General features: G+C 36.7%; 1 protein-coding gene across 8 annotated transcripts in view; it reads right to left on the minus strand.

The window, feature by feature from the left end:
- IFT80 (intraflagellar transport 80) overlaps positions 1-12,790 on the minus strand; it is a 140,291-nt gene that overhangs the window by 81,902 nt on the left and 45,599 nt on the right. For all 8 annotated transcript variants that reach the window (XR_013413625.1, XM_077991616.1, XM_077991620.1 and 5 more), the window contains one exon: positions 11,823-11,960. Coding sequence is in view for 7 of the 8 variants with exons in the window: in XM_077991616.1 (XP_077847742.1) it covers positions 11,823-11,960 (138 nt within the window). In the remaining variant the exon portion in view is untranslated. The remainder of the gene's footprint in view (positions 1-11,822; positions 11,961-12,790) is intronic.

The following is a 12,790-nucleotide window of genomic DNA, read 5'->3' on the forward strand; positions in this document are numbered from 1 at the left end:
CCATCTCCTTTGCCCAGCTTAATTTTTATAGCACTCATTACCGTTTAAAATGTTACTTTTGCTTGTTTATAGTCTTTCATCCGATGGAATAAAACCTTTCAACAACACAGAATTTATTTATGGATTTTCTTTGACAACTAGGGCAAGTGCCTGGCATCTAACAGACTCTCAATAAATGTTTGTAAAAGAATTGATAAATATGAAAATAAACGAGCAAATTAATATGCAATGCACTTTTATACTTCCCTGAAGTAATAGCTATGTCAAAAGTTTCAAAACTCTTGACAGATTTTACCAAATCATCCTTGAGAAAAGCTGTGCCAGTTAATGTTCCTATCAATGTTCCACAAAGAGCCCCATTTTCCCATTTTCTGATGAATGGGAATGGCATAACATTGTAATTTTTATCTGCATAAAACTCATTGCTAAAGAGACAACACATTTTGCATTTCTGGGGGTATGTACCCTTCTTTTATCCTTTGCTTTTTCCCAATTCCAGAATTCCCATAATATTCCTTTTGTATAATTTCTATCCTTTTACTGGTATTTTCTATTTGTTCAGACTGTGATCTGTTTTCCTTTGGCTCTTTGAGCATATTTAAGATCACTGATTTAAAGTCTTTGTCCAGTCTCTTCAATAAATTATGCTGGGAAGACTGGGTATCTATATGCAGAAGAATGAAACTAGACCCCTATCTCTCACCATATACAAAAATCAAGTCAAAATGGATTAAAGCCTTAAATTGAAGACCCAAACTATGAAAATACTACAAGAAAGCATTGGGAAAAATCTCCAGGACGTTGGCTTGGGCAAAAATTTCTTGAGTAATACTCCACAAGTACAGGCAACCAAAGCAAAAATGGACAAATGGGATCACATCAAGTTAAAAAAGCTTCTGTACAGCAGAGGAGACAATCAACAAAGTGAACACACAACTCACAGAATTGGAGAAGATATCTGCAAACTACCCATCTGACAAAGGATTAGTAACCAGAATACATAAGGAGACCCAACAACTCCACAGGAAAAAAATTTAATAATCTGATAAAAAATTGGGCAAAAGGTGTGAATAGACATTTCTCAAAAGAAGTCACACAAATGGCAAATGGGTATATGAAAAGGTGCTCAATATCACTGAGCATCAGAGAAATGCAAATCAAAACTACAATGACATATCATCTCACTGCAGTTAAAATGGCTTATACCTAAAAGACAGGCAATAACAAATGCTGGTGAGGATGTGGAGGGAAGGGAACACTCATACACCGCTGGTGAGAATGTAAATTTGTACAACCACTTTGGAGAACAGTTTAGAGGTTCCTCAAAAAACTAAAAATAGAGTTACCATATAACCAAGCAATCCCACAGCTAGGTATATACCTAAAAGAAAAGAATCAATATATCGAAGAGCTATCTCCATGTTTGTTGCAGCTCTGTTCACAATGGGCAAGATGTGGAAGCAACTTAAGTGTCCATCAACAGATGAATAGATAAAGAAAATGTGGTACATATACACAATGGAGTACTATTCAGCCACAAAAATGAATGAGATCCTGTTATTTGCAATAACATATATCGAAATAGAGATCACTATGTTAAGTGAAATAAGCCAGGTGCAGAAAGACAAATATCACATGTTCTCACTTATTTGTGGATTTAAAATCAAAACATTGAACTCATGGAGATAGGGAGTAGAAGGATGACACCTGTAATCCCAGCACTTTGGGAGGCCAAGGTGGGTGGATCACTTGAGGTCAAGAGTTCGAGACCAGCCTGACCAACATGGGTGAAATCCAGTCTCTACTAAAAAAAAAGTACAAAAATCAGCCAGACGTGGTGGCAGGCACCTGTATTCCTAGCTACTCAGGAGGTTGAGGAAGGAGAATTGCTTGAACCCAGGAGGCAGAGGTTGCAGTGGGCCAAGATTGCTCCATTGCACTCCAGACTTGGTGACAGTGCAAGACTCTGCCTCAGAAAAAACAAAAAGGATGGTTATCAGAGGCTGGGAAGGGTCATGGGTTCGGGCAGGAGAGCGGGTGGGAATAGTTAATACGTATTTTAAAAATCAGAAAGAACAAGATCTACTATTATTTGATAGTACAACAGAGTGACTATAGTCAATAATTTAATTGCATATTTAAAAATAACTAGAGGAGTATGACTGGATTGTTTGTAACACAAAAGATAAATGCTTGAGGGAATGGATACCCCATTCTCTGCGATATGATTATTATACATTGCATGCTGCATCAAAACATGTCATATACGCCATAAATATCTGCACCTACTGTGTATCTACAAAAACTAAAGTTAAATAAAAAAATCAAATCTATAAAAGTAGAGAGTAGAATAGTGGCTACAAGGTGGTGCGTAGTGGGGAATGGGGAAATGATGATTAAAGGGTATAAAGTTTCAGTTAGACAGGACAGAAAGTTTTCAAAATCTATTGCATAGCATGGTTAATAATAATAACAAAGTGTTGTAAATTTCAAAATTGCTAAAACAGAAGATTTTAAATGTTATCACTACAAAAAATGTTATGTAAGGTGATAGACATGTTAATTAGTTTGATATAATCCTTCCACGATGTATACATATATCAAAACAGCACATTGTACCTGTACCTCATAAATATAAACAATTACTATTTGTCAATTAACAATAAAACTTTGAAAAAAATTAAGTATTTGTGTAATAAGTCCAATGCTGGGCATTCTCAGGTATGGTTTCTATTAATCTCTTTCCCTGTGAATGGGCTGTAATTTCCTGCTTCTTGTATGCCTTGTAATTTTTTGTAGAAAATTGGATGTTTTTAATATCATAATGTGGTAATTCAGGAAATCAGAATCTCTCCCCAACAAGGCTTGTATTGTTGCTTGTTGAGGGCTCAGTTATCTGTCTATTTACTGACTTTTCCAAACTATTTTTGCAGACTGCTTTTTGTGTGTGGTCACTGAAGTCTCCATTCTGTTATCTCAGTGGTCAGCCAGACAGAGCCAAAAAGAAAGAAAAAAAATACTCTCCCACTCTTTGCCAATTGGCTCTGACCTAGGCACTCCTTTAATACATAGCCAGACCACCTACAACTCTACTTTAGCTTTCACTCCTTGTGTGTTCATAGATGAAAGATTTTCCAGTGATACAAGCCTCACATCCTCTGGTCTTTTCTGAGCATGTGTCTGGCCCTGGGCATGTATGTTACATTCTAGATCCCTCAGTATATGTGAGGACCCTCCAAAGCCCTTATTCTTTATATTTTTTATTTTTTTATTTTTTTTTTGAGACGGAGTCTTGCTCTGTTGCCCAGGCTAGAGTGCAGTGGTCTGATCTCAGATCACTGCAAGCTCCCCCTCCCGGGTTTAACACCATTCTCCTGTCTCAGCCTCCCGAGTAGCTGGGACTACAGGCACCCGCCACCACGCCCGGCTAGTTTTTTTGTATTTTTTAGTAGAGACGGGGTTTCACCGTGTTATCCAGGATGGTCTTGATCTCCTGACCTCGTGATCCACCCGTCTCGGCCTCCCAAAGTGCTGGGATTGATTACAGGCATGAGCCACCATGCCTGGCCAATAAAGCTATTTTTAAAGAAAAATCATAGAATAGCATGCTGTCCTATAACCCAGTCTTTTTACTAAATAACATCACAAATATCTTTCCAGATAATTAAACATGATCCTTCTTCTCCATTTTTAATGAGTTGAGGGTACTGCACTTTAGGTATATAGAATAATAACCAATCAGTCTCCTGCTCATGGATATTTATTTTTACTTTTCACTATTAATACTGTGATGAAAACTGATATGCATATATCTTTGTGTACTTATGCAATGATCTTGTTAAAGAAAATTCCTAGAAGAGAGATTCCTGAGTCAAGGGATATGTGCGTCTGACATTTGGATATGTATTATCAAACTACCCTTCAAAAAGTCAAATCACTCATATTTCCACTAATACTGTATAAAGGAAGGAGCTCAATTCCTTCCTGCTCAACTGAAACTGAGGGTTTTAGGTCATTATTAATCTTTTCAACTTATTGGGTAAAATATATTATTTTATTTATTTACTTCTTTATTTTATATTTATTTATTAGTTAAATTGAACATCCTTTCATGTTTTTATTGGCCATTTATATTTGTCTATGAACTATTTATGCCTTTTGGCTATTTTTCTGGATTATTTCTTGAACGATGAAATTCAAACAGGTAGCTTTCCCACTCCACTCCACCTTGAGAATCACCGCAGTAGTTTAGCATAGCTCTGAAATGTGCAAAGCTAATTTTTACAAACTCATGTTCAATTATTTAAAATAAACTTCTGATATGTAAAGAATTACAATAGCAGAACAGCTGCTATTAGATCTGCCTTCTCACAGATAACACCTATGCACTCCAGACAAAATACAAGTATTTGAAGACTGGACAGCAATCAAAAGTAGGCAGACAGCCACTTTGGAAAACAATTTGGCAGGTCCTCAAAGAGTTAAACATAGGGTTACACTTACCGTAGCAATTTTACTTCTACGTATACACTCAAGAAAAATTAAAACACGTCCACACAAAAATAAAAACATGTGTTCACATAGTCATAGCAGCATTATTTCTAATAACCAAATTTTGAAACCACTAAATGTCCATTAACTGATTAATAAACAAACAAAATGTGTTATAAACATATGATGAAATATTATTTGTCTATAAAAAAGAATAAAGTACTGGATACATGGATGAATCTTGAAAACACGCTAACTGAAAGAAGCCGTCACAAAAGGCCACATAATATATTATTTCATTTATATGAAATATCCAAAGTTGACAAATTCATAGAAAAAAAGTAGATTAGTGGTTGCCAGGGACTAGGAGTGGAGTAGGGAAAAATAGGGATTGACAGTTAATGGGTACACAACTCCTTTTAGAGGAAAGGAAAATGTTCTAAAATTAGAGTTTGGTAATGGTTGCACAACCCTATGAATATAGTAGAAAACACTGAGTTGCACATTTTAAATGGGTAAAATGTGTCATATACAAATTGTATCCTGATAAATTTGTTTTTTTAAAAAAGCCAGAAACTTGAGAGGAGTCAATGGTTGAAAGAAGAGAACAGGGCCGGGCGCAGTGGCTCACACCTGTAATCCCAGCACTTTGGGAGGCCGAGGCAAGCAGATGACCTGAGGTCAGGAGTTTGAGACTAGTCTGGACAACATGGCAAAACCCCGTCTCTAATAAAAACTACAAAAATTAGCTGGGCGCTGTGGCAGGCACCTATAATCCCAGCTACTTGGGAGGCTGAGGCAGGAGAATTGCTTGAACCCGGGAGGCAGAGATGGCAGTGAGCCGAGATCGCGCCACGGCACTCCAGCCTGGGTGACAGAGCTAGACTCCCTCTCAAAAAGAAAAAAAAGAAAAGGAACGCTGCACCTCAACTAAAAGTTTGTGAAGAGCTCTCAAACACTAAATAGAAATTTGATAAATTTGTGGAAAATGCTAGAGTATAGATCATTTCTGAAGATTAGATTTTTATATATTTGATATTGAAATTATTTCACAAAATCTGGCCCTGGATAAATGATTACATTATTTAGACATACATTCATTATGCCACTTTAAGTTACAGATTACGAGAGAAACAAAAAGAAACAAGGGGCTACATTTAAGGGTAACATTTCCAGATTCAAGAAAACATGTACTTTTTAAAAGAAGCCTTGGCAAGTTTTTTTCCCAAAGAGAAAACACTGTGTGAGAAAAGCAGCTGACACCAGCTGACTTAAATTTTCAGGTCTACATTGACACCATTAAGAGTAAGTTGGGTAAACTTACTCTAAGTTGACACCAGCAGTTACCATATCTACTTACTTGGTAAGAAGAAAAGGTAAAGAGTCTCAATAAGCGCTGCCCTTCTTCCCTTTCATCACACTAACCTGCTTTGACCCTCCAGACATATTAGTTCTCATTACTAAGAGCAGCCTGTTCCTGTTTTTAAAATTTATTACAACTGTAATTAAATAACTGAGTGTATAATTAATTATTTAACATATGTCTTTAAACTCTATAAAGGCAATGTCTGCTTGGCATTCTTAAAAAAGATATGCAGAGGCTGGGCATGGTGGCTCATGCCTATAATCCTAGCACTTTGGGAGGCCAAGACGGATGGATCACTTGAGCTCAGGAGTTCAAGACCAGCCTGGGCAATATGGTGAAACCCCGTCTCTACTAAAAATACAAATTAGCTGGGAGTAGTGGTGCATGCCTGTAGTCCCAGATACTCGGGAGGCTGAGGCACAAGAATCAATTGAACCTGGGAGGCAGAGATTGTTGTGAGTTGAGACAGCGCCACTGCACTCCAGCCTGGGCGACAGAGCAAGACTCTGTCTCAAAAAAAAAAAATAGACATGCAGAAAGTATTTACATACTTTTATTAAACTCAAAAAGCTCATAGCATTTATATCTTAGTGAGTAGAATTATTCCCCAATAAAGATGTATATCAGCAGGCCGGATGCGGTGGCTCACACCTGTAATCCCAGCACTTCGGGAGGCCAAGGCAGGTGGATCACGAGGTCAAGAGATCGAGATCATCCTGGCCAACATGGGGAAACCTTGCCTCTACTAAAAATACAAAAATTAGCTGGGCGTAGTGACACGCACATGTTATCTCAGCTACTTGGGAGGCTGGGGCAGGAGAATCGCTTGAATCCGGGAAGTGGAAATTGCAGTGAGCCAAGATCATGCCACTGCACTCCAGCCTGGCGACAGAGCGAGACTCCATCTCAAAAAAAAAAAAAAAAAAAAAAATGCATGTCACCTTAAGAATAGTTTCCCATGTTTTAACTAATACATATTTCTAAAATAAATTGGATAACTTCAAAAAAACAACATTTTTTAAAAAGAGAAAGAAGGCTGAATTACATGATTAGAGAATCTAGGGAAAACTAAACAAAAGAAAGGATAAAGCTATTTTTTCCCTTTTCAAAAACTGTACATTTTATTTGAAAATGTAGATTTAAAAAATGTACATTTTGAAAATGTAGATATGCAAAAAAGAAGAAAACTCACCTATCACCACCTATGACTAAATCAACAAACTCCAGACATAATCATTGTTAAAATTTATTATATCATGTCAGACTATTTTTCTGTTCATTTATACTGATATATACTAATAAGATCACCCTATGCATAAAGTTTGTAACTATTTTTTTCTTGTGGTCATATATTTTAAAACATTTTCATGGTATTATAAAAGTAATGATCATTTTTAATAACTGTATAATAATTCATTGTAAGAATTATATTCCATAATTAAGTTAAATAATATCTTACTGTTAAGAGTTTTATATTGCTTTTCATTTGTTAAATTATAAATAATGCTCCACTAAGCATTCTTTATCTTATTATTACCTTAGGATAAATCCTAAAACTGGAATTGCTGGGTTGAAGTATATGTTTATTTCTTGGGTTTTTTATATAAAACGTCAAAATATCCTCCAGAAAGAATCAAACAAATAAATATATTTAGTATAGATATACATACACACATAAATAACACATTAAGTAACTCATAAAAATCTAAATATTAAGTAACTCATAAAAATCTAAATGATAACTGTATAAAAGGATATATTACAGGGTTAATACAAACCTTGCAAAAAGAAAAGAAATGATTGCATAAATGAATTCCAAATACTTTTGTGGAAATATACAAGGCAGAAAATGAAACAAAAAAAAATCGATAATTCAATGAATGAAAGTTAAGTGTTTGAATAGTATTTACAACTAGTTATTCTAAAAGAATCAGTCTAGAACATTAAGAGATAATATCATCACACATATGATTCATATACTGTCAACATTGTTGCCACAGCAAAGTGGCAGACATAACCCAACAGTAATTTTTTTTTTTTTTTTTTGAGATGGAGTCTCGCTCTGTCACCCAGGCTGGAGTACAGTAGCACAATCTTGGCTCACCGCAAGCTCTGCCTCCCGGGTTCATGCCATTCTCCTGCCTCAGTCTCCCGAGTAGCTGGGACTACAGGCACCTGCCACCATGCCTGGCTAATTCTGCTTTTGTATTTTTAGTAGAGATGGGGTTTCACTATGTTAGCCAGGATGGTCTCAATCTCCTGACCTCGTGATCTGCCCACCTCTGCCTCCCAAAGTGCTGGGATTACAGGCGTGAGCCACCGCGCCTGACCCCCAACAGTAATTTTAAATGAAGAAGATGCTTAGAATGAGTCAGAAGAATAAATTACCTGAGATTTTTAAGAAATGTAATTTTTTCTGTTATACTATTCTCTTTTGGTATCACCTGCATTATAGTTTACTGCAGTAAAATTCAAGGTATTTTTTCTGCAGTAGAGTAAGCATTGCCCATTTCAGAACTCAAAAGGAATTATAAAGCATCTCACTAAGTCTTCCTTCAAGTGCCCTCTGAGGACAACCTGCATAAAGACAACTCGGAAACTTCCTAAAAATACCACTTCACAGAGCCTCATTCTCTGAGATTTTGATTCTCCATATTGCAAATAGTACCTAATAATGTGTATTTTTGCAATACCCAGATGATACTTATGAATGCTGAAATTTAGGTAACTTGGTTTACTGTTGTAATGATTGAACAGGGCATTACATCATGAAAGGGCATTATCCTCAGGCGAACATCCAGACAGTAAGGAATGGAAACTCAGGTAATTATTCTTGTCTCTTTCTACTTATACAGCAAGGATTTATCTCCTGAACCTGTCTATTTCTTTCCATCTCCACTGCTACTTCCCTGTTATTCAGGCCAACGTCATCATTTTCTTGTACTACAACAGCTCCTAATTAGCCATCCTGCCTCTAGTGTACCTCTACTCTAATCTGTCCTCTATGATGATCTTAGAGTATGCTTCCCCAAAAATGCCAAATCTAATAAGGTAACTATCTAAAATAGATCAGTGACTCATCATTGCCCATAAGATAAACTCCAAACTATTGTGGCCATACTAAACTTTTAATTTTTCTAATAAACCATGATTCTTCACCTTTGTTTATTCTATTCCTTCTCTCAAATCACTGTTCCTTTGACCTCAAAGCAGTATTTCCAACATTTGAATACTACCATGTTACTACACACCATCCATGGCTCTCTACTGACTAATGTACTCAATTTCCAACTTCACTGTTTCAGCTGTTCAAAGAAAATCTTATACTAGATGCTCAAACAGTATAACCGGAGCTGCTCTGGTTGCAGGTAGTGAGAGAGATCAGGGGCTCAACTCCCTCACCTCTCTTCTACCCCACAGCAACCCCAAAGGAGGCTCCACAAAACAGAATTAGATTTTAAAAGACTGAAATCTGGATTCTGTTGCATGGCAAACACTTTAGTCCATCTATCTTTTCTGTATTATCTCCTCATATTATGCCATGAAAATTTTACCGACACTGCACAAAAAGCACCATATTCTTTTGTACTTTGATTTGCAAGAGGTTTCTTTTGCCTGCAACTCTCTGGCCCAATGTTGTCTCCTTGGAGAACTACTAATTCTTCAAGGCTCTGCTCTCTAGTCAATGTCCCACAGTCTGAGTTAGGCTCTTCCACACCTTTGCAGTGCTTGTATAAAAACCTTCCCATATATCACTTATCATAATGCACTGTAAGTACTATAGTCTAATTCTCCACTACACTGTCAACAACTTGAGTGAAAGTCTTTATATCTTTTTCTTATTTATATCCCCAGTTTCTAGAACACTGTCTGATGAGTAGTATATATTTAATGTCTATTGAATAAAAGATAGATGCTAACATTCTAAATAAAAAGACTAGGTGCTTAATGAGATAAACCTTTAATTCAAGCTTTTAAAATTTTTAAATATTTTAATCAAAATGGCAACCTAAAATTATGTTTAAATTGGCTTATTAATAAACTGTTAAGTATCTACTGTGTTGCACAAATAACAGAGAATTACTGAACTATGGGATTTTGACAATGTAAGAATGTAATACATTGTGAAAATGAGACTACATATTCTATAGATTTAGAATCATTGATAGGGAAAATCAGAGGTAAGATCTCCTTAAGTGATTAGATGGGATGATTCAACATCCTGATGCTGTAATTGAGAAAGGAGGGACCTAGCAGAAAAGAAATTAGAAAAACATACAAACAAACTTAGAGTCAATGGAAGGCAAGATCAAAGGAAGTCAAACATGAGATGGACCTTTAAGAATGAGCGGAACTGGGGCCGGGTGCAGTGGCTCACGGTTGTAATCCCAGCACTTTGGGAGGCTGAGGTGGGCGGATCACGAGGTCAAGAGATCAAGACTATCCTGGCTAACACAGTGAAACCCCGTCTCTACTAAAAATACAAAAAATTAGATGGGCGTGGTGGCCGGCGCCCACAGTCCCAGCTACTCAGGAGGCTGAGGCAGGAGAATGGCGTGAACCCTGGAGGCGGAGCTTGCGGTGAGCCGAGATCTCGCCACTGCACTCCAGCCTGGGTGACAGAGCGAGACTCCATCGCCCCCCCCCAAAAAAAGAATGAGTGGAACTCGCTATGGTCTAAGACAGAAATCAAAGTATTCCATGAAATGAGAAAATGAGTAGGGATGTTAGTAAGAGGCAGGAAAGGTTCGAGAGTCAATGTTCAACGTGATTTGAACACACTTAGAGAGTTGCAGGTGAAAAGACTGAATGGATTTTATGACACCAGGTTTCAAACATTTTCTAAAGCCAGGCAGAGGACTTCATATTTATGTGGTAGAAAACAAGTAACTAGAAATCTTAACAGATTAAAAGCTCTAAAAAGTCTGTCTTATTCTGCGTTAGAGGCAAATAAGCCACAGAACAATTATATGATTTCCCAGTTAGGAACAGTATAAAACAGCCACACTTACCACATAATGCTGCTGCTTTTGGGGTACTTCAACCAACAATTCATTCAAGTACAATGGGTAAATGCTGCTGAGGTTAGCTATTTCCCTAGGTACTAAACAGAATTTGTATGAAGGAGGGCATATTTTCTTGTGAGGAAAAATTCTTGCATGTATTCAAATATGAATCCTTGACAAAGAAAAATATGTCCTTTGGTTATTTATTTATTTATTTAGAGACAAGGTCTAATTCTTACCCAGGCTGGAGTACAGTGGCACAATTATAGCTCGCTACAGCCTCCACCTCCTGGGCTGCAGCTAGACTCCCATCTCAGTCTTCCCAGTAGCTGGGACCACAGGTATGCACCTTCATGCCTGGCTAATTTTTAAAAATTTTTTGTAGAGACAGAGTTTCACTATGTTACCCAGGCTGGTCTCAAACTCCTGGGCTCAAACAATCCTCCCTCCTTGGACTCCAAAAGTGCTGGGATTACAGGCATGAAACACCACATCCAGTCATGTCCTCTGGTCTTAAAATGACTGCTTTTCAAATGCACTATTAATTCCTTACACAAAATATGCAATCGAGATTTCATATGAAACATATTGACAGCAAAAAACAAAAAAAAGTTTATGAGCTAGTCAGTGAAAGGTTAGAAAGAAAGGTTTAAAACTGAATTTTCCATTTTGAATGGGCATAAATTTTAATATTTTAACTACTTCATCCTTCACAATCATGCTCAAAGTAAGTATTTCCAGAAAGACAAATAGTAGAGAACGTGCCCATTCTTCAAACTTAAACAGATTTTGGTCCCATATATCTGGAATTGATTGAACCAGTATATTAAGAAGACAAATCAGAAAGATTCAACCAAATGCATCCATTGAAAATGTTTTTTAAAGATTGAGAACCATGTGTGTTGTGCATTACCACATTTATGACAGCACATCTGTGATTGCTCACCACTATAACTTACCCCAGTTTTATCACACAAGCGTAAAGTATGAAATGATCCAACAGCAAATAATTCTCCATCTGGAGCCCAGGCAACTGAAGTAATAGGATGCTCATGAGGTTGTGAATTGTACAGTGGGCGGCCGTAACTATCCCATACCTACAAAAGCAATTTTTAAAAATCTTTTATAATATCAGGGAGAAGTTTACCAAAACTAAAAGAAAAATAAATAAATAAAAATGTTTTATAACAGACACCACATAAAAACAAGTTTGTCTTCCAGCAAGGTAGTAAATAAAAATTTAGAAATCAGCACCTTATATATTAGCAATTAAATGTCTTTACTATCACACGAGGGGAAAACAAAGCTGTATTCCTTTAAGCCTAAATATTTCAAAAAGAAACTATTTTATAACACTGTCATAATTTTCAGATTTTACTAAATCTCTGAACATAAAATCTACCCACTTTACGTCTTTTAAATATAATAGTACTTTTTGAAATGTTTACTTCTTAGCTTTGTTTTGTTTTTTGAATTTTAGAGACAGGGTCTCACTCTGTGGCCTAGGCTGGAGTACAGTAGCATGATCATAGCTCACTGCAGTCTTGATCTCCTGGGCTCAAGAGATCCTCCTGCTTTAGTCTCCCAAGTAGCAAGGATTACAGGTACATGCTGCCACACTTGGCTAATTTTTTAATTTTTGTAGAGACAGGGTCTTGTTATATTGCCTAGGCTGTTCTCCAGCTCCTGGTCTCAAGTAACCCTACTGCCTTGGCCTCTCAAAGCACTGGGATTATAGGTATGAGCTACCATACCTAGCTTGCTTACCATTTTGCCGAAATTTTTTTCTCCCTGTAAGGGCTCTACCTACTTTCTCTAAAAGTATTTATTTCAATTTAATTGTGTCTAACTCTAGTTATTAATACATTAAACCTTATTCCTCTCTACAAATTATTTTGACCTGAAATTGATCAATATTTAGTAAACC

Source organism: Macaca mulatta, chromosome 2 (assembly GCF_049350105.2).
Source record: "Macaca mulatta isolate MMU2019108-1 chromosome 2, T2T-MMU8v2.0, whole genome shotgun sequence".
Lineage (NCBI taxonomy): Eukaryota > Metazoa > Chordata > Mammalia > Primates > Cercopithecidae > Macaca > Macaca mulatta.